The sequence below is a fragment of the Zophobas morio genome, unplaced genomic scaffold (genome assembly GCF_036711695.1).
Source record: "Zophobas morio isolate AGI-343-1 ecotype UQ-CSIRO unplaced genomic scaffold, CSIRO_AGI_Zmor_V1 ptg000012l, whole genome shotgun sequence".
Lineage (NCBI taxonomy): Eukaryota > Metazoa > Arthropoda > Insecta > Coleoptera > Tenebrionidae > Zophobas > Zophobas morio.
Genome location: NW_026972117.1, coordinates 3509422 through 3533004, shown reverse-complemented (window position 1 = coordinate 3533004; position 23583 = coordinate 3509422). Strand labels below are relative to the sequence as shown.

At 31.5% G+C, this 23583-nt stretch overlaps 1 protein-coding gene across 1 annotated transcript in view; it reads right to left on the bottom strand.

Annotated features, from left to right (window-relative positions):
- Window positions 1-355: 355 nt before the first annotated feature.
- LOC135128274 (zinc finger and SCAN domain-containing protein 10) overlaps window positions 356-23583 on the bottom strand; it is a 100878-nt gene continuing 77650 nt past the window's right edge. The window contains exons 3-4 of the mRNA XM_064055174.1: window positions 1828-2465; window positions 356-1774 (exon numbers count right to left, since the gene is read on the bottom strand). Coding sequence (XP_063911244.1) covers window positions 1021-1774; window positions 1828-2378 — 1305 coding nt within the window. The 5' untranslated portion in view covers window positions 2379-2465 and the 3' untranslated portion in view covers window positions 356-1020. The remainder of the gene's footprint in view (window positions 1775-1827; window positions 2466-23583) is intronic.

Here is a 23583-nt window from a genome sequence, read left to right as displayed (position 1 = left end):
GATGGACAGAGATTCGTGGTTGCCTAATTGATATTCTTAAGCTGATATGTCTTAAAAGTAGCCAAAAGTACAAAAAGATTAACTATAATTACGGCCACGGAGCGAGACGCAAATCCGCCATTTTGTTCGAGGCAACTACGCGGCGGGCGCTTAGCTATAACTGACATCCGAAAGCTGTTTAACTATAACTGAACAATGTTGATAACGTAAGCATTATTTTAGTTATTGTCGGTTCGTAATCAACACATGTTTCAAGATCTGTACTGTGAAAATAAATTTAGTTAGTTGTTAAAAATCGACTATCAATTATAGTTAACAGATCGAAAAATAAATACAAAAACCGTTCTAGTTATAGTTGATAGTGAGTTGATTATGATGAATATGTGTTCAGTTATAACATTTATCTTCCATGTGTTCAAATTTGTAGAATATAAATACATGGCGAGGTTCAAAAAATAGTTAGTTGGAAAATAAAGGTTAATTAGAGCATATTATATGAGTTGTCGAAAAGTGTATGATAGTTATAAGCAAAAAGTATTATTCGCTAGCGATATCTAGTTAAGATCTTAACTATACAATAAAGTGTGTATTCGTGGTGATGCAAATTCAAAAATATCAGTGATAGTTAATACTGGAAGGTGTAAACTTGCATTATATGAGTATAATTTAACTAGTTATATCATTAAAAATTATAGTCTGTCAATTATAGTTAAGAGCCTGAATTTTTTATTTTTTTTTATTCGGACCTGGACCTCGCTCCCGTGCCCGACCTCCCAACGAAACAGCCTAAGCCTCCTCCAGCCCTCCCTCCGCAAAAACAAGTGTACAAAAACAAGTGATACCTGGCCATCGTATTTGGCACAAAAATCTCCGGCTTGGCAACGACGCACTGGAATGAAATGAGATCTCCGACATCGCGTGGCGGCGGCGGGGGCGGCGAGTCCTCCAAAACGCTTCGACTAGACATTTTGTACATGGTTAAGAAAAAGTGGGGCTCGCCGCCCCCCGAACTTCCTCACATCAGTGGCTCTCAGTCTTGACCGGAAGAGGCTCTGGCTCGTACCTCGCGTGCGTGCGCATGTGCCTCGTGATCATGTCGCGCCTGCAGGCGGCGTAAGGGCACTGGGGGCACTTGTAGGGCTTCTCCCCCGTGTGCGTCCGCTGGTGCGTCGACAGGTGGTCCGAGCGCGAGAAGACTTGTCCGCACACCCGGCACGTGTAGGGCTTCACCCCCGTGTGCAGCCTCATGTGGCGCGTGAGCATATCGCTGCGCGCGAACGACCGCTTGCACACGTCGCACAGGTACGCCTTGGCGGCGGCGTCGCCGCCCCCTTGCCTGCTCTTGTGCCGCGACGCCATGTGCTTGGCGAGGCGGTCGTGCAGGCTGAACATCTGCCCGCAGACGGGGCACACGTACGCCACGTCGGAGCCCGGGGGCATCTCCTCCACCACCGGCGACACCTCGAGGTTGTACCGCGACGCCACCGACTCCTTGGTGGTGGGCGACGCGACGTCGCCCTTGACCACGGGCACGTTAACCCGCGGCAGGAAGCCCGGCGAGAACAGGGGGAGGGGCGGAGGGAGGGGCGACGGCGGCTTGGCTTTGAGCGACAGGTCGAGCGGGGAGTCCTGCGGCGACGCCGGCTTGGACGGAGGGAGGGCCAAGGGGTGGGGCCACGCGGGCTTCGTCCGGTCCGCGAACCACAAAGGGAGGTCCGAGTCGCTGTGGCTCCGCCTCCTGAAGATGTCTGGCAGGTACTTCGAGTGGAAATACCTAGACACACTGTGTTAACATTGCAAAAAGTAAAGGGTAGTAAGTCGTAGTACCTTTCGAAGTTGGAGGGCGAGGCCGGCGACGCCGGGAAGTACCGGTCGTAAGGGTGGAGCGGCGGCGTGTGGTGCCCCACCGTCACGCACTGGTAGCAAGGACAGCCCGTCCTCTGCAAAGACAACGGGGGGCTGCAGCTGGCGTCCTCCTCCTTGAGCCTCAAGGGGCTGAAGCTGATCCGCGGCGACTCGGTACTGCTGTGCGGACTCTTGTTGCTGGAGCTCGCCGGGCTGAAGACGTCCTCGTCCTCGCTGGCCGCCTTGTACCTGGCGGTGTCCGGCGTGTCGAACTTGAAGACATCGGGCGTGCACTGGCGCTGCTTGGTGATGCGCTCCTCCTCCTCATTGTTATTATTATTGGCGGCGGCGACATCGTCCGCGCTTGGAATGTCGGCGCTGGAGGCGGTCAGCTTGTCCAGAACTTGGCTGAGGCGCTTGCGCTTGCGCTGCTTGGCGGCGGGGCGGTGGTTGTGGTTGGCCACCAGCGGGTGGTTGTTGTTGACTTTGTCGTGCGCGGTGGAAGACTCGACGGCGGTCTCGGCCATAGTCATTAGCTCGTGGCGGCAGAGGGCCGCGGATCCTGCAGTGCGGGGCGGGGGGCGAGGGGCATGCTACGGGGAGGGGCGTCGGGGGGTGTCCTGCAACAACGCAAAAATCCAAATTAAAAAAATATTGCTAAATTTTATAAAATAACACACTCCACTACTTGTGATTTATGAATCCGTGTTGAGTTTTTAATTCCGCAATCTCGCAACGTTTCAAGGTTATATTATTAAAAAAAATAGCAAAAATAAAAATAATATTCGGTTTGAAAGTCAATTTCTTTCAAAATCTTACAAGCAATTTTAAAAGAAATAGAGCCCAAAATAACTTCTGGGAGTCGAACTACAAAAAAATGTCCTTAGCTAATTTTCGAAGGTGGTTGAAAAATGAGATCAAATTTTTGGTGGGAGTAGTCAGAGAAATTTCACAACTGTTAAATCAATAGTTTCAGAGAACCTAATACAAAAAATAATAACATCAGTAGACCACAGAGACCACATAGACGAAACGGAAGATCTACTTTTTCACATTCTAAAATTAACCAAACTTCGGAAAAACGTGCAATTCCAGTACATGCCCGTGAAGTAAGAACAAATTTAAAAATACAGGTGTTCATCTTCAAATTCGTTCAAAAATAAACCACAAAGGGCCTTGAAACTATTTAAAAATCTTTAAGAAAGACACTAAGACTCAAGAAATAAACGTCTGTAAAAGTCTTCGAATTCGTTCAAAAAATACCAAGGGCCCCAAAACTCTTTAAAAAGGATACTAAGGCCCTCAGGATTTGTTTCAAGTCTTGAAAGAACAGACTGTCGCGAATCTTTGAAATTTAAATTTTTTCAAAATTTTTCAAAAGTAAAACGCTAAGGACCTTCGACACTCTTTTTAAAGTTTTTAAACAATCAAACGTTGAGCTTCCTAGAGATTTTTACAATTTTTCCAAAAATAAAAATTAAGGGCCTCAAGATTATGCGAAAAAAGACACTAAGGGTCTCAGAATTTGTTTAAATTCTCGAAAAAGCAGAACCCTTAAAATTTGTGCAAAAAATACCAAGGGCCCCAAAATTCATCATAGTTTTTACGATATTAAAATTTGTTTTTCGTGTTTTAATTTCCTTTGATTTTTTCAATGTTTCCCATGAGTCTATAATTTTTATTTTATTCAATTTTTCTAATTTTTACTCTTGAGTTGAAGATTATAAAATATGAACATTGAACAAGCGAAAAAAAAAAAAAAAACGAAACGGAAAAGAGCAAATCAAAAAAATTGAAGGAATGAAAACTGAAAAATCGAAACACTGAAAACTCCTGAAATTTTCCGACTTTTTAACTTTTCTTTCCTCGATTTTTATTTCACAATTTTTCGTTTTTTAAATTCCTTTGTTTTTTCAACGCTTCTAGCGATTTTATAATTTTTGTTTTATTGAATTTTTCAATTTAACATTGAAAATTATCACATTTAAAAAAGAAAAATTATTAAATCAGAACATAGAAAAACAGGAACTTTGAAAAAAATAGAGAAAATAAAAAACCGAAACGAAAAAAGCAAATCGAAAAACTCAAGAAACGATAAATCGAAAAATCGAAAAACTGAAAACTTGTGAAATTTCTCGATTTCTTAATTTTCATTTTCACGATTTTATTTTACAATTTTTCGTTTCTTCATTTCTTTGTTTTTTTCAATGTTCCTTACGATTTTATCATTTTGTTTTTATTTTATTTATCAAATTTTCAATGTTAAATTGAAAAATTTTAGTTTTAAAAAAGGAAAAATTATAAAATCAGAACACTGAAAAACCGAAAAATTAAAAATGAGGAACATAAATGACAGAAACGGAAAAGAGCAAATCGAAAATTTGAAGAAATGAACAATTGAAAAATGGAAAAACTCGAAACTCAAGAAATTTCCCAACTTTTTAATTTTCATTTTCTCGATTTTTTTTTCACAACTTTTAGTTTTTTAAATTGTTTTGTTTTTTCAACACTTCTAGCGATTTTATAAATTTTCTTTTATTCAATTTTTCAAATTTTCAATCTTTTCAAGTTCTTGATTTCTATTTCACATTTTCTCAATTTTGTACAATTGTTTTTTGTGTTTTAATTCCCTTTGCTTTTTTCAATGTTTCTTATGATTTCATAATTTGTATTTTATTCAATTTTTCTAATTTTTAATCTAAAATAAATAAAAAATTGAAGGAATGAAAACTGAAAAATCGAAACACTGAAAACTCCTGAAATTTTCCGACTTTTTAACTTTTCTTTCCTCGATTTTTATTTCACAATTTTTCGTTATTTAAATTATATAATTTAACATTGAAAATTATCACATTGAAAAAAGGAAAAATTATTAAATCAGGACATAGAAAAACAGCAACTTTGAAAAAAATAGAGAAAATAAAAAACCGAAACGAAAAAAGCAAATCGAAAAATTCAAGAAACGATAAATCGAAAAATCGAAAAACTGAAAACTTGTGAAATTTCTCGATTTCTTAATTTTCATTTTCACGATTTTATTTTACAATTTTTCGTTTCTTCATTTCTTTTGTTTTTTTCAATGTTCCTTACGATTTTATCACTTTGTTTTTAGTCTATTTATCAAATTTTCAATGTTAAATAGAAAAATTTTAGTTTTAAAAAAGGAAAAATTATAAAATAAGAACACTGAAAAACCGAAAAATTAAAAATAAGGAAAATAAATGACAGAAACGGAAAAGAGCAAATCGAAAATTTGAAGAAATGAACAATTGAAAAACGGAAAAACTCGAAACTCAGAGAATTTCCCAACTTTTTAATTTTCATTTTCTCGATTTTTTTTCACAATTTTTAGTTTTTTAAATTGTTTTGTTTTTTCAACACTTCTAGCGATTTTATAAATTTTCTTTTATTCAATTTTTCAAATTTTCAATCTTTTCAAGTTCTTGATTTCTATTTCACATTTTCTCAATTTTGTACAATTGTTTTTTGTGTTTTAATTCCCTTTGCTTTTTTCAATGTTTCTTATGATTTCATAATTTGTATTTTATTCAATTTTTCTAATTTTTAATCTAAAATAAATAAAAAATTGAAGGAATGAAAACTGAAAAATCGAAACACTGAAAACTCCTGAAATTTTCCGACTTTTTAACTTTTCTTTCCTCGATTTTTATTTCACAATTTTTCGTTATTTAAATTATATAATTTAACATTGAAAATTATCACATTGAAAAAAGGAAAAATTATTAAATCAGGACATAGAAAAACAGCAACTTTGAAAAAAATAGAGAAAATAAAAAACCGAAACGAAAAAAGCAAATCGAAAAATTCAAGAAACGATAAATCGAAAAATCGAAAAACTGAAAACTTGTGAAATTTCTCGATTTCTTAATTTTCATTTTCACGATTTTATTTTACAATTTTTCGTTTCTTCATTTCTTTTGTTTTTTTCAATGTTCCTTACGATTTTATCATTTTGTTTTTAGTCTATCAAATTTTCAGTGTTAAATTGAAAAATTTTAGTTTTAAAAAAGGAAAAATTATAAAATAAGAACACTGAAAAACCGAAAAATTAAAAATGAGGAACATAAATGACAGAAACGGAAAAGAGCAAATCGAAAATTTGAAGAAATGAACAATTGAAAAATGGAAAACATCGAAACTCAAGAAATTTCCCAACTTTTTAATTTTCATTTTCTCGATTTTTTTCACAACTTTTAGTTTTTTAAATTGTTTTGTTTTTTCAACACTTCTAGCGATTTTATAATTTTTCTTTTATTCAATTTTTCAAATTTTCAATCTTTTCAAGTTCTTGATTTCTATTTCACATTTTCTCAATTTTGTACAATTGTTTTTTGTGTTTTAATTCCCTTTCCTTTTTTCAATGTTTCTTATTCAATTTTTCTAATTTTTAATCTAAAATAAATAAAAAATTGAAGGAATGAAAACTGAAAAATCCAAATACTCAAACTGGTGAAATTTTCCGACTTTTTAACTGTTAGCTTCTAGCGATTTTATAACTTTTCTTTTATTAAATTTTTCTAATTTTCAATCTTAAATTGACGATTTTCACAACGAAAAAAGGAAAAATTTTAAAATCTGAACATTGAAAATGCGAAAAAAAAAATCGAAACTGAAAAGAGCAAATCAAAAAAAAATTGAAGGAATGAAAACTGAAAAATCGAAACAATGAAAACTCCTGAAATTTTCCGACTTTCTAATTTTTATTTTCTCGATTTTATTTCACAATTTTTTTGTTTTTTAAATTCCTTTGTTTTTTCAACCCTCTAGCGATTTCATAGTTTTTCTTTTATTCAATTTTCCAATTAAACATTCAAAATTATTACAACAAAGCAAAAATTATAAAATCGGAAGATAGAAAAACAGGAACTTTGAAAAAAATAGAGAAAATGAAAAACCGAAACGGAAAAAGCAAATCGAAAGATTGAAGAAATGAAAAATTGAAAAATATGTGCTATTCGACAGAAAATATACAAATATATAATTTTTTTTATATCGTTTATGTGTAACGGGAAGAAAGTGGGACCCAAATGGGGGTGTTGAAGAATTCCAAATTTAGTTGAACCTTTCGTAGACAATATAATTCACCACTAAAATTATGTTTACCCGAATTTCTCGTACGTTCGACGCTTCCCCGATGCGCAGTCAATTTCTGTCATTGTCGGTCGAGAAAAAATCGTCCGGTCGTCACCGCGTCACGTGACCGCCGTCCGCCAATGGGCGCTGCGCCGCCGCGCCTGCGATTGGCGCTCGACCGGCACGTGACCCCAAAAACAGGTGTTTACGCTACGCGCCCGCAACTTTCCCCTTCCGCGCGCTCGTGCAACGTACAACGAACTTGGTCGCCGATTTCGCCCATAACCTCAGCGGCCGTCGTCGACTTTTTCGCCCATCTCTCGGCGGCGTTTCTTCGAAGCGGCCGCTCCTCGTCGCCCGCCTCCGGCCAGACCGCAAAAAGTGGTAGTGATATCGTGCCGAACGTGCTGGCTTGTCGGAGGCCGTAGTTACGCGATACCTGCGAGCGGCGAGTACCTGTTATTGTCCGCCGACACCTGATAGCTGACCTCGTTATGAAATATGAATGGAGACATGCCAGACGCGCACTCACTGCCTCCCGGACGGCTTCTGCTCTTCGGCCGGTGCACGTGGTGCAATGCGGCGGGGGCGGCGACTGCGGCGGCGAGTGCAACTGCGGTGCATTGCGCCGACTTACACAGTGCTTGCGGCAGTCGCGGTTATTTAGTGCCGGCGGCGGACGGTTTGGGACGTGACCGGGCGATGGGAGAGGAGTTTGATTTATGGGGGCCGCGGCCGGGGCGATCGAACGGGAGAGGCGGACTCGAGGGCTTGCTTGGATCTCGAGGCGAAAAATGGACGTAGGATGAAGTTTATCAAAAAGGAAACATGCAGCGACTAGGAAGTTATTTCGACGGAACTTCCCTCGCACCTGAAGTGTGGTCCGCTAAATATCGCTTCTTTGAAAAATTTTACCAATTTTTACAAAAACGTTTATAAAGAAAAAACAGTGACGTAAATACAAGATGAAATATATTTAAAGCAGATAAACAACAGCAAAATGTTTTTCCAAAAATTTGAAAAATTAAAAAATCCAAAAATTGAAATTATAAATAATAAAAAAATTAAGAAATTCCCAAAATTGAAATATTGAGAAATTGAGAAGTCAAAAACTTGACAAATCAAGATTTAAAAAAAACGAAATGATGAAAAATTTTTAAAATCAAAAAGCCGGATAGCGAGAAAACAAAAAATCGGGAAATTCAAATAGAAAAAATAAAAAATCAAGAAATCGAAACATCAAAAATCGTAAAATAAGAAAATTAAAATACTGAATAATGTAAAATTTAAAAAAACGAAAAATTGAAAAATCGAAGTATCAAAAAATTGGAAAATTTATGAAAAGTCGAAAAAATTAAAAAAGCGATAAATTGAAAATTCGAGAAATCGAAAAATTAAAAATTAGAAAATTTTAAAAAATCGAAAAATTGTGAAAACTGAATAATTGAAAGATCGAATCATCGAAATCTGAACAAATTAAAAAATCCACAAATTTAAAAAGTCGAAAAAATGTAAAAGAAAAAATCGACGAACATGTAAATCAAAACATCTAAAATTTAAAAATAAAATTAAAATAAATTAAATTGAAAAACCGAGAAATCAAAACGAAAAATCGAAACATTGAATAATCGAAATATTGAAAATTGCCTAAACTAAAATACTGAAAAATTATAAATCGATAAATCAAAAAATTGAAAGGCAAAGAAAAATTGAAGAACCGGAAGATTGAAAAATATCTAAACTGTATACGTCGAGAACTTGAAACATCGAAAAGTCCAAAATTTAGAAATTACAAAAATTGAAAAAACGCAATTTTTAAAAATCGAAAAATTGAAAAATAAAAAATAGAAGGATTGAAAAACTAAAAAATCGATAAACTGAGAGGTCGCAGCATAGAAAAGTCGAAAAAAACGAGCAATCGAAAAAAAGTAAAAAATCTAAAATTTAAAAATTCGAAAAAGTAAAAAACAGAAAGAACTACGAACCGAAAAAATTGAAAAATCAAAAAATCTAAAATTTAAAAAATCGACAAATTTAAATATCAAAAATTGAGCATTCGAAAAATTGACAATTTAAAAAATCGAAAAATTGAACAACCGAAATACCGAAAATTTTCTAAACTGAAACAGTGAAAAATTAATAAATCGATAAATTGAAAAGTCAAAAAAAATTGAAGAAGCGAAAGAGTGAAAAATCTCTAGACTGAAATATCAAAAAATTTAGAAATTAAAAAATCAAGAAATTGGAACATCGAAAATTTTAAAAATCGAAAACCTGAAAAATTGAAAAGTGGATAAATCGAAGAGTTGAAACATCGAAAAATTACAGAATCGAAAAAATTGAAGACTCGAAAAATTGAAAATTGTGAAACTGAAATGTGTATTATAGGAAAAATGAGATATTGAAAAATGAAAAAAATCGAGAAACCGAAAATTGTAAAATTCGAGAAATTGAAGAATTGAAAAAACGAAAAATCCCAACATTGAAATATCGAAAAATTGAGAAATCGTAAGTTAAATAAAAGAGAAATCAAAACGAATAATGGAAAAATTGAAGAATGGAAATATTGAAAAATTATAAAACCGATAAATCGAAATAGTTGAAAAATCAAAGAAAAATTGTAAAACCGGAAGATTGAAAAACTGTCACACTGAGAAATTAAAAAAAATCAAGAAACTGAAACATCGAAAATTTAAAAAACCCGAACATTGAGAAATCAGAAAAAACTGAAAAATCAAAAACCTGAGAAATCGAAAAATTGAAGAATTGGAAAACTGAAAAATGTATAGAAAAATTTAGAAATTGAAAAATGAAAAAATCTAGAAAGCGAAAATTTGAAAATTCGAGAAATTGAAAAAAAAAATGTAAAACCCCAAAACTGAAATAATGGAAAATTGAAAATCGGGAAATCGAAAAATTTAAAAAAATGGAGAAATTGCAGAACAAAAAAACTGAAAAATCCCCCCAAAAATTGAGAAATCGTAATTTAAGAAACTGAGAAATCAAAACAAACAATAGAAAAAATAAAGAATGGAAATATTAAAAAATGAATAAACCCATAAACCAAAAAAATTGAAAAATTCCAGAAAAATAAAGATTCGAAAAATTTAAAAATCCCAAACTGAAACATCGTAAAATTGAGACACTGAAAAATTGAAAAATGGAAAAATCGAAAATTTAAAAAATCGAAAAATTGAAAAATCAAAAACGTGAAAAATCGAAAAATTGAAGAATTGGAAAACTGAAAAATGTATAGAAAAATTTGGAAATTGAAAAATGAAAAAAAATCGAGAAAGTGAAAATTTGAAAATTCGAGAAACTGAAAAAAAAGTAAAATCCCAAAACTGAAATAATGGAAAATTGAAAATCCGGAAATCGAAAAATTGGAAGAATTTAGAAACGCCAAAAATTGAAAAACCGAGAATTCGAATAGTCCAAAATCGAAAATTTTAAGAAGTCGAAAAGTTGTGAAAACTGAGCAATTGAAAAGTCGAAACATCAAAATCTCGAAAAATTAAAAAATTCAAAACCGAAAATCGAAAATCCAAAGATGCATAAATCGAAATACCAAAAATATGTATTACAAAATTTAAAAAGTGAAAAACAGAAAAAACGACGAACCGAAAAAATTGAAAAATCAATAAATGTAAAATTTAAAAAATCGACAAATTTAAATATCAAAAATTGATAATTTAAAAAATCGAGAAATTGAAAATCGAAAATGTAAAAAAACGAGAAATCAATGAAAAATTGAACAAATCGAAATACAAAAAATTTCCTAAACTGAAGCAGTGAAAAATTATTAAATCGATAAATTGAAAAATCAAAGAAAAATTGAAGAACCGGAAGACTGAAAAATCTCGAGACTGTAACATCGAAAAAAGAAATTAAAAAATCAAGAAACTGGAACATTGAACATTTAAAAAATCGAAAAATTGGAAAATCAAAAACCTGAAAAATTGAAGAATTGAAAAACTGAAAAGTGGATAAATCTAAAAGTCGAAAAATCTAAAATTTAGAAACGCCAAAAATTGAAAAATCAAAAAATTAACGAACCGAAAATAAAAATCCAAAAATTGAAAAATTGGAAAATGGAGAATCGAAAGAATTGAAGACTCGAAAAATTGAAAATTGGAAAACTAAAACATGTATTATTGGAAAATTGAGATATTGAAAAACGAAAAAAATCGGGAAATCGAAAATTTGAAAATTCGAGAAATCGAAGAATTGAAAAAACGAAAATTCCCAAGACTGGAATATCGAAAAATTGAAAATCGAGAAACTGAAGAATTAAAAAATCTGAAAATCGTAAGTTAAAAAATAGAGAAATTAAAACGAATAAATCGAAAAACTGAAGAGTGAAAATATTGAAAAATTAATAAAACCGATAAATCGAAACAGTTGAAAAATCAAAGAAAAGAAAAATTGAAGAAACGGAAGATTGAAAAATCTCTAAACTGAAACATTAAAAAACTGAGAAATTAAAAGTCAAGAAACTGAAACATCGAAAATTTAAAAAATCCGAACATTGAGAAATCAGAAACTTGAAAAATCGAAAAATTAAAGAATTGAAAAACCGAAAAATCGATAAAACGAGAAGTTGAAACAACGAAGAGTCAAGAAATAGGAAAATAAAAAAATTTAAAACTTGAAAAATCGAGAATTTAGAAATGCCAAAAATTAAAAAATGAAAAAACTTGAAACATCGAAAAATTGAAGATCGAGATATCGAAAAATTAAAAAATTGAGAAATTGAAGAACAAAAAAACTGAAAAATCCCCCAAAAAATTGAGAAATCGTAGTTTAAGAAACTGAGAAATCAAAACAAACAATCGAAAAAATAAAGAATGGAAATATTGAAAAATTAATAAACCCATAAATCAAAAAAATGAAAAATTAGAGAAAATTGAAGATTCGAAAAATTTTAAAATGCCAAAATTGAGACCCCGAAAAATTGAAAACTAAAAAAATCGAAAAATTGAAAAATCAAAAACCGGAAAAATCGAAAAATTGAAGAATTGAAAAACTGAAAAATGTATAGAAAAATTTAGAAATTGAAAAATGAAAAATCGAGAAAGCGAAAATTTGAAAATTCGAGAAATTGAAAAAAAAAATGTAAAATCCCAAAACTGAAATACTGGAAAATTGAAAATCGGGAAATCGAAAAATTGGAAGAATTTAGAAACGCCAAAAATTGAAAAATCGAAAAATTGAAGAATCAAAAATTGTAAAACTGAAATTTTATTGAAGAACTGAGAAATTAAAAAATCAAAAAAAATTGAAAAATCGAACAATTGAAAATCGAGATTACGAAAAATTAAAAAATGGAGAAATGGAAGAACAAAAAAACTGAAAAATCCTCAACAAAATTAAGAAGTCGTAATTTAAGAAACTGAGAAATCAAAACAAACAATCGAAAAAATAAAGAATGGAAATATTGAAAAATGAATACACCGATAAATCAAAAAAATTGAAAAATTAGAGAATTGAAGATTTGAAAAATTTAAAAATTCGAAACTGAAACATCGTAAAATTGAGACAGTGAAAAATTGAAAAATGGAAAAATCGAAAATTTAAAAAATCGAAAAACTGAAAAATCGAAAAATTGAAGAATTGAAAAACTTAAAAATGTATAGAAAAATTTAGAAATTGAAAATTGAAAAAAAAGTAAAATCCCAAAACTGAAATAATGGAAAATTGAAAATCGGGAAATCGAAAAATTGGAAGAATTTAGAAATGCCAAAAATTAAAAAATCGAAAAATTGAAGAATCGAAAAATTGAAAATTGAAAAACTGAAATATGTATAGAAGAATTGAGAAATTAAAAAATCAAAAAAATTGAAAAATCGAACAATTGAAAATCGAGATATCGAAAAATTAAAAATGGAGAAATTGAAGAACAAAAAAACTGAAAAATCTCCCGAAAAATTGAGAAATCATAATTTAAGAAACAATCGAAAAAATAAAGAATGGAAATTTTGAAAAATTAATAAACCGATAAATAAAAAAAATTGAAAAATTAGAGAAAATTGAAGATTTGAAAAATTAAAAAATCCCAAACTGAAACAACGTAAAATTGAGACACTGAAAAATTGAAAAATGGAAAAATCGAAAATTTTAAAAATCGAAAAATTGAAAAATCGAAAACCGGAAAAATCGAAAAATTGAAGAATTGAAAAACTAAAAAATGTACAGAAAAATTTAGAAATTGAAAAATGAAAAAATCTAGAAAGCGAAAATTTGAAAATTCGGGAAATTGAATCGAAAAAATGTAAAATCCCAAAACTGAAATAATAGAAAATTGAAAATCGGGAAATCGAAAAATTGGAAAAATTTAGAAACGTCAAAAACTGAAATAAAGAAAAATTGAAGAATCGAGAATAAAAACAGAAAAACTGAAGAATTGAAAAATTGGAGAATCGAAAAATTGAAAAACGTAAATTGAAATACGGGAAAATTAAGAAATTGAAAAAAAGTTGCGGAAATCGAAAATTTGAAAATTCGAGAAATTGAAAAATCGAAAAAACGAGCAAACTTAAAAGTGAAATGTTGAAAAATTGAAAACCGAGGCATCGAAAAATTGAAAAATCGAGAAATTGAAGAATAAAAAACTGAAAAATCCCAAAACTGAAATAACGAAAAATTGAAAATGGAGAAATCGAAAAATTGGAAAAAAAACTGCAAGTTGAAAAATCGAGAAATTGAAAAAACGAAAATTAAAAAAATATAAAATTCGAAATATCTATTGAAAAATCCCTAAACTGAAACAACGGAAATTTTAAAAATGGAAAAAATGAATTGTTACAGAATTTTGATGTTTCGAAAAATCTTGATGTCTAGGAAAAAAATTCTAATCTTAAGATGTTTGCAAAATTTTAAATCATTCGCAGGAACCTATTTTTTCCTACTTTTGGGGTTTACTTTATAGCATTTGTAAAACATGATACAAAAAATAATCTCGTATTACAGAAGATATTTTATTTTGTTCATTAGAGGCCAATGCGACCAGAAAATCTGTATTATTTTTATTCGACACAACATAATTTGTAATCGAGTCATCCCCACCACACAACGAAACATTAAAAAAACTTAATAGCGTTGTTATCGTAGGATTCAAAACGAGTTTTTTACAACAACTATTATAAAAATCACGACATTATTTAATTTGATAAATCACATTATGCACCAAACCGCTCCATCGAACGACATTCGAGCCGGAATTTGAGCACCGGAGCCAAAAATGATTAACATTTTTCAAACGGATTTCCACTCTTCCCCCAAATTCTATCTCCTCGTTACCATAATCAAATTCATTACTTCCCGACTAAAGTTACAAGCTAAAAAATTCAGGGTGGTCCGTTTTAATCGTCTGCTCATCTTCTACTTGACTTGATAATGATAATAATCTCAACGCCGCACTGATGAGAAGTCCGATGATCCTGACGAGTGATGATCGATGCCTCTGCTTATACCAGCTCGGTACCTGGACCATCCACACTTTACGACTTTAACCCGCGACTTTCGTGTCGTGCGACCGCTCCGAAATCATACTAATTAAAAAGTTTGTTGCTCCCTGAAGACTACGTGTTATTTGCAAATTGTTGTTACGCCCAGAGATGTAAACACGCCGATTAATTATGAAAAACGTGTCGTTCCTGAAACGCTGAAAACAAATTTCCTGCTGACGGGCTCGGCTGGAGCACACGCTATGGACGGTATTTCCAGTAATATTATCATGTACATGATTTTAAGCCATAGAAGTTCCGTCCGATCGATCCTTTAAAAAACACCCACCTTCAACGCTAGAATATTTTACAAGCTGCTTCGCCTTATACGTATGACAAACTGGACACAGTGTATGTATTTAAAAGGACGCAGCGTATTGAATACAAATACGACCGGTGATATCTTTCCATCGGAGAAAAGTGCAAGTTGTGGGTGAATAGGCAGTAAAGTCGAGATTTGCTCTGAGGGGAATAAGGATGAGGCGTAATTAGGCTGCTGTAAAGTGCTAAATCGGATGAACAATATTGAGATGACGGAAAAGAGCAAATGTTGGGAACTGCAGAACTGAGGAGGTTGCAGAGTTGCATTGAGAATTTTTGCCCAAGAGAAATCTTTACAATGGTTTCATTATGATAGTTACTACGTTTGTATGATCTTCACATTTCGTAGCCATATATTTCTCTTAATTCATTCACAACGCATAAAGAAGGCATTCTCTTGGAATGCTGGTTTGTTAAATTTAGTAGCTCAAGTTTAAGAAACTGGATTTCAAGCACTGGAGTTTCAACCACTGAATAATTTCATGCTTAGTCCACGATCCTGTTGGAATACTGTTGACTAAGAAGAAGGTAAGAAGGATTATCCAGGATATTTAAAGAGAATTCTCCTAGTCCTTGCACGACACATGTACAGGTCAGGTCAGGTTGAAATTCAATTTTTTTTTTAAATTCAAATGGATAAATAAATAAAAAAAACAGAGTTATTTCCAGTAAAGTTAGAAACGGTCCTATGCTATTTATTAGTTTTAGACTACTTTTAACATTTTCTATACTTATTTTTCGTGTATGTTTTGAAGGTTTTCAAAAGTTTTCTAAAATAAACCCATTTCCAAAATCATAACCTTCCTTCAGGAAGTTTTCAGTAATTTACAAAATGCTGAAAGCAAGAAGATTTTTGTTAATTTAACTTTTAATTTTGTCTTCGGATTTTTGTTAGTCTGACAGCTAGAATTAAACCTGTCTTAATAAATCCTGTTGAGTTAAAAATATTTTTCTAAATAATTTTCGACAGTGATCGAAAGAAAGTCAAAATTCAGAAAAAATTACTGATACTGATTTGAAAAATAGAACGTGTTTATGATCCAGGAACAAAATTTTTGAAATATTCGGTTTGAAACTTAATTTTCTTTTATTATCCTAAAAATGTCCATATTTCATTGGGCGATTCTGGAAAAATGGTAGGAGTTTTCGCAGAACTGAATACCCAAAGTAACTTCCTGACGTCGAAATTTACAAAAAAAATTCTTGGGGTAATTTGGAAGGTCGTCGAAAAAAAGCCAAAATTTTTATATTGAAAAATTGAGCTTTTGACAAAGTTGTCTGAAAATCCAGAAAAAATTCTGGAATATGTAGATCTCGACGTATTGATTCCAAAAATATAACGTTTTTGTGGTCCGGAGGCAAGATTTTAGAAATATTGGGTTTTGAATGTATGTATATTTTTTTAATGTTAAAAATTGCCATATTTCGTTGAGAAATTTTGGAAAAATGGTAAGACTGTTAGAAGAAATAAGGCCGAAAGTACCTTCTGGAGGTCAAAATCTACAAAAAAATTAGGTAATTTTCGAATACGGTCGGAAAAAGTCGAAATTTTCAAGAGATTTTGAAAATTTGAACTTTTGAGAAAGTTGTTAAAAATTCACAAAAAATTCTAGCATATGTATCTCGACGTGCTGATTTGAAAACTAACGGATTTATGGTCCTGGAAAAAAGTTTTAGTATTGAAAATATTTTTTTTTAAGTGGTAGGAGTTTTTATATGGCTAAAAACAATCTATTTAGGTAATTTTCCAAGGTGGTCCAAAAAAGTGGAATTTTCGTAATTTTCTACTGAAAAATCGAACTTTTGAAAAATACATAGGAATACAGATCTCGACAATTTTTCCAAAAATCTAAAAACTGCCGTATTTAATTTGGCAACTCTGGAAAAATGGTAGAAGTTTTCAGACAATGAAGTGGAAGGTAACGCCTGGAGATCAAAATCTACAAAAAAAGATCCGTTTATATAAATTTTCAAATGGGATCTACTAAAGTCAAAATTTTCAAAAAAAGGGAGCACTGAAAAACTGAGCTTTTGAAAAAGTTGTCTAAAAATTCATAAAAAATTTTGAGAGTTAAATTTCGAGGTTCTAGTTCCAAAAATACAAGGCGTTCATAGTTCCAGAACAAGGTGTTAGAAATATTCGGTATGAAAGTTTTTTTTTTTAATTTGAGAAATTGATATAAGAGATGAGGCCGGAAATAACGTTTGATGGTCGACATCTACAAAAAGAATTTTTTTTGGTACTTTTCGGAGGTCGAAAAAAGTCGTAAATTTCTTTAAGGAAATATCTGAAAATTGAGCTTCTGAAAATTTGTCTAAAATTTTACAAAAAATTTGAAATATAAAATATTTGGTTTGAAATTTAACAGTTTTTTTAAAACTCTAAAAATTGTCATATTTGAATGGGTTATCTTGGAAAAATGCGAGGAACTTTGAAAGAATTGAAACCGAAATTAACTTCTGAGAGTCGAAATCTACGAAAAAAAAAAAATTATTTAGATACTTTTCGAAAATGGCCGAAAAGAGCTCGAAGTTTTCAAGAGATTTTGAAAAATTGAACCCTTGTGAAAGATGTCTAAAAATTTTGACACATGCATCTAAATCTAGCGTATTTATGGTCCTGGAACAATATTTTAGCAATATATTTTTTTTTTAATCTTTTCGAATGAAAAAAAGTCAACATTTTCAAAAATAGGAAGCACTGATAAATTGATCTTTTGAAAAAGTTGTCTGAAAATGAAAAAAAAAATGTGGTAGATAGATTTCGAGGTTCTAATTGGAAAAATACAAAGAGTTTATAGTTCCGGAATAAGGTTTTAGAAATACTCGGTTTGATTTTTTTTTTAATTTCAGAAAATGATATACGAGTATTTCACTGGGCGATTCTGGAAAAATAGGGCCGAAAATAACGTCTGATAGTTGAAATTGACAAAAAGAATTTTCATAAGGGAAACATATCTAAAAATTGATCTTGTGAAAATTTGTCTGAAAGTTTACAAAAAAAAATTGGAATATAAAATATTTAGTTTGAAATTTAACAGTTTTTTTAAAACTCTAAAAATTGTCATATTTTAATTGGAAAAATGCGAGGAACTTTGAAAGAATTGAAACCGAAATTAACTTCTGAGAGTCGAAATCTACGAAAAAAAAATTTAGATAATTTTCGAAAATGGCCGAAAAAAGCTCGAAATTTTCAAGAGATTTTGAAAAATTGAACCCTTGTGAAAGATGTCTAAAAATTTTGGCACATGCATCTCAATCTAGCGTATTTATGGTCTTGGAACAAAGATGTAGAAATATTTTTTTTTAATCTTAAAAATTGTCGATTCATTGGCTGATTTTTGTAAAATGGTAAGAGTTTTTGAAGAAATAGGACCGAAAATAACGTCTGGTGGTCAAACTCTGCAAAAAAGTCTCTTTATGTGATTTTTCGAATGAAAGAAAGTCAACATTTTCAAAAATAGGAAGCACTGATAAATTGAGCTTTTGAAAAAGTTGTCCGAAAATTAAAAAAAAAGTTGTGGTAGATAGATTTCGAGGTTCTAATTGGAAAAATACAAGGAGTTTATAGTTCCGGAACAAAGTTTTAGAAATACTCGGTTTGATTTTTTTTTTAATTTCAGAAAATGATATACGAGTATTTCACTGGGCGATTCTGGAAAAATGGGGCCGAAAATAACGTCTGATAGTCGAAATTGACAAAAAGAATTTTCATAAGGGAAACATATCTAAAAATTGATCTTGTGAAAATGTGTCTGAAAGTTTACAAAAAAAAATTTGGAATATAAAATATTTGGTTTGAAATTTAACAGTTTTTTTAAAACTCTAAAAATTGTCATATTTTAATTGGAAAAATGCGAGGAACTTTGAAAGAATTGAAACCGAAATTAACTTCTGAGAGTCGAAATCTACGAAAAAAAAATTTAGATAATTTTCGAAAATGGGCGAAAAAAGCTCGAAATTTTCAAGAGATTTTGAAAAATTTAACCCTTGTGAAAGATGTCTAAAAATTTTGGCACATGCATCTCAATCTAGCGTATTTATGGTCTTGGAACAAAGATGTAGAAATATTTTTTTTTAATCTTAAAAATTGTCGATTCATTGGCTGATTTTTGTAAAATGGTAAGAGTTTTTGAAGAAATAGGACCGAAAATAACGTCTGGGGGTCAAACTCTACAAAAAAGTCTCTTTATGTGATTTTTCGAATGAAAGAAAGTCAACATTTTCAAAAATAGGAAGCACTGATGAATTGAGCTTTTGAAAAAGTTGTCCGAAAATTAAAAAAAAAGTTGTGGTAGATAGATTTCGAGGTTCTAATTGGAAAAATACAAGGAGTTTATAGTTCCGGAACAAAGTTTTAGAAATACTCGGTTTGATTTTTTTTTTAATTTCAGAAAATGATATACGAGTATTTCACTGGGCGATTCTGGAAAAATGGGGCCGAAAATAACGTCTGATAGTCGAAATTGACAAAAAGAATTTTCATAAGGGAAACATATCTAAAAATTGATCTTGTGAAAATGTGTCTGAAAGTTTACAAAAAAAAATTTGGAATATAAAATATTTGGTTTGAAATTTAACAGTTTTTTTAAAACTCTAAAAATTGTCATATTTTAATGGGCTATCTTGGAAAAATGGGAGGAACTTTGAAAGAATTTAAACCGAAATTAACTTCTGAGATTCGAAATCTACAAAAAAAATGTTTAGATAATTTTCGAAAATGGCCGAAAAAAGCTCGAAATTTTCAAGAGATTTTGAAAAATTGAACTTTTGTGAAAGATGTCAAGAATTTAGTCACATGCATCTCAGTCGAGCGTATTTATGGTCCTGGAACAAAGTTGTAGAAAAAATTTTTTTTAATCTTAAAAATTGTCGATTCATTGGCTGATTTTGGAAAAACGGTAAGAGTTTTTGAAGAAATAGGACCTAAAATAACGTCTGGTGGTCAAACTCTACAAAAAAGTCTCTTTATGTGATTTTTCGAATGAAAGAAAGTCAAAATTTTCAAAAATAGGAAGCACTGATAAATTGAGCTTTTGAAAAAGTTGTCTGAAAATAAAAAAAAAATTGTGGTAGATAGATGTCGACGTTCTAATTGGAAAAATACAAGGAGTTTATAGTTCCGGAACAAGGTTTTAGAAATACTCGGTTTGATTTTTTTTTTTAATTTGAGAAAATGATATATTTCACTGGGCGATTCTGGAAAAATGGGGCCGAAAATAACGTCTGATAGTCGAAATCGACAAAAAGAATTTTCATAAGGGAAACATATCTAAAAATTGATCTTGTGAAAATTTGTATAAAAGTTTACAAAAAAAAATTGGAATATAAAATATTTGGTTTGAAATTTAATCGTCTTTTTCAAATCCTAAAAATTGCCATATTTTAATCTCGGAAAAATGGGAGGAACTTTGGAAGAATTGAGGCCCAAATTTTGAGAGTCGAAATCTACAAAAAATCCCTTTAGGTAATTTTCGAAGATGGTCGAAAAAAGGTTGAAATTTGGTTTTGAAAAATTCAGATTTTGGAAAAATTGGGCGACTGAAATCAAATTATTATTACTAGCGACTACTTTGAAAACGCGTAAAATACAAACAATTGTTAGTTACGAGTAACTGGCAGTTTCATTTTGTATAAAAAGAAGGATATTATATGCCCAAAAATATTGCTACTAAGATTGCTTAGAAGTAAAAAATGAAAATAAGAATATCTGAGGGCGGATTTTAAAAACGTTTTCTTCTTACTGATTGTTTCACTGTGAACACTCTAACTTAGAAGAGTTGAAATTTCTAGACTGTTTTAGTACACAACAACAGTAATCGTCAAGATCTTGGTAATTTTCACATTTGAGCCAGTTTTTAAATCTTGTTTCAAAATCTTGAAACTTGCTAGTAAGTCTGGAATTTTTGAAATCGATGACATCTTCTTTAATTCTCTAGTTCTTTTTATTTAAAAATTCAAAATCATAGCATCTCTGGACTTCTTTTCTATAGATAATAAAAAATAATTCAGGTGCTGAAAATATAAGTACTCATATTTTTTACTTCTTGGAAGCTTTGAGACATTTGGAGCTAGAAAAAGTTAAAAGTTTCTTCTAGAAGACAAAATCGATAAAACAAAACTTCCTAGGTCGTAATTTGAAGCTTTTCATATTTTATGATTATCACGAACCTCCTAATCCATTCTGGCCACCTGATATCGCCATGATTTACGCACTTTTCAGCGTTTCAGTCTCCGCGTATCGCTCTTCCTTCCACCGTCCAATTATCCTCGCATAAACCTAATGATATCCATAAATACCATCTACGCGAAAAGATAAGCAACCGCACTACTTAAACTTCTTCAAGCCAACACAAGAACGCATTCTGCCTCACGTGTATCCCGAGAATGTATCCCATACGTACGTAAACCTCAACTATTAAATATTCCACAAGAAGTAAGAATCGGTATTACCTCATCAAAATTCTTTAGCCTCTCGCAAAAAGCTCGTTCTCTGTACGTTATCCTGCTGTTATTCAAACTGTTGGAGGTTGCTATTATGTAAAGATAAATGCTACTCGTTTATTGATGTCTCGAAAGAGCCGTTTTATACCGAGATTTTTAACTTTCTTAGCAAAATTTATGGAACTCGCAACGACCGTTTGCACCAATTCCAGCAACATTTACTGCAAGCGAATTGTAAATCATCGTTGTTTAGAGCGCCGCAAATCGTTCGTTCTGGTTTTGTTCGTCCGAGAATTAATCATCACTCTCGGGTTATCAAATTTTGAAATGTCAATCAACCAGGTTGTGTGGTCCACTTTCCAAATAAACTCTTCTGTGTTTGGTGTGTGAACGAATAACGATGCTACAAATCAGAGAAAAACAGCCGAACACGAACATGTTTGTAAATCGGACGCACCCTTTGTCGTTAAAAGGTAAAGTGTGGCTTGTGGTCGCTTCTCATTGTCTGATTAACAATTCCGGACACATTTACGTTAGTTATTCAGGTTTTGGATTTTTAGAGTGACTGGTTTATAATCGAGTGGAATTATCTTGGAGCCGGAAAACGCTAAGCGATCGGAAATCGCTAGAGATAATTTAGATCTAATCTTATGCGTAAACGTTTCCGATAATAATCGATTGGAGGCTTTAATTTGAGGTTATTATGTGTTCTTGGCGGCACATTGTGAAGAGTTTTACTTTTCGAGCGTAAGCGACCTCTTCCCGTTTCCGTTTGGCTGGCGTCTGCTCACGGGCGCCAATAGAAACCTTTCTAACCCTTAAATTTTTGTAATATAGTCTGTACTTGCATATACTTATATCTAAAATCATGAAAAACCTTGGTATTATAAATATACAGGTGTTTCAGCTAAAACTCCGCCTCCTAATTTCTTGACAACGGATAGGGATCTTTAAATTCTGTAAAAACCATTAATTTAGCCTAAATATATTATTTTATTTAAAAAAAGTGGAAAGTTTTGGTATATGTGATAAGCTGATAAGACAATATTTGTCATTAAATCTGTGTTCGAAGGCAGGCAACAAACAACAGAGAATCTGATAATTATATATAAAAAATATAAATAATAAATAAATAATTATATAATTATATATTAATATTATATACGTCAAGTGTTCAAAATACCTCATTTTTTTATTTTTTGGAAGCTTTGACACTTCCCTCTTTTTACTGATTATTTCATTGTAGGACACTAATCCAAAACTCTTAAAATTTCCGAACTGTTGTAGAATACTTGATGTAGTCGATGGTTCGGTAATTTGAAAAAGTTTTGAGTACCATAGTGTTTAGTTTTTTTTTTTTTAATTCGGGAGAGTTAGGATACCCATGGTGTATTATTTTGGGAGTCCGTGGAGATTTTTTTGTAAATTATTTCAAACAATTTTGGGGGACTTAGTGTTCTATTTTTGGAAAATCCTGACCTGACCTGTTTTTGAGTTAAATTTGGGACCATTTTTTTTTAAATTTAAAATAATCTTGAGGTTGTAGGTATTCCTGCTTGGAAAGAATTTGAAAGTGCTTTGGAGCCTCTAATAATAATAATTTAATTAAATTACTAAAGTCATTTGCCAAAATCCGTCTTATCCTAGCAGGTACTAGCCCCGCCCACCCACCCTCTTTTTTCTTAGAGGCATGCCATTTTCCAAAATCAGTTTTATCTTAGGAGCTACTAGCTGCCAAGATAAGACTGATTTTGGGAAATGAGATACTTTCTAAGAGAAGAGAGGGTGGGTGGGCGGGGCTAACACTTGCTAAGATAACACTGATTTTGGCAAATAAAATCTCTCTAAAAAAAAATTGTGCCAGTTTTAAGATTAATTTTGTTTCAACACAAAGTCAGGAATTTTTAAAAATCTAGATATCTCCTTTATTTTTCTAGGTCTTTTTAATTAAATATCCAAAATGATTCTCCTTTAATTCTCTAGATTATTCTGAAATACTTTTCTGTTGATAATGTTTCAACTGTCAAAATGTATTCATATTTTTGACTTCTTGGAAATTTTGACAGAGTTAGAAGAAATTGAAAGCTAAAGAACGTTGAATTTTGAAGTTTTCACGTTTTATTCATTGTTTCCCTCTAGAAGATTTTATAGACAAAATATCAAATTTTTAGATCTTTAAAATATTTCTAATATCATCAATATTTGCGTAGTTTTCAATATCTTGGTCACTTTTATTGATTTTGTATCAAAATTTCAAGGTTCCTGGAGAATTTGGAAATTTTAAAAGCTTCGACATCCTTTTTAATTCCCTAGATTTCCTTAACCAAAAACCTAAAATTATCACAGATCTACAATTTTTTCGCATAAATAATAA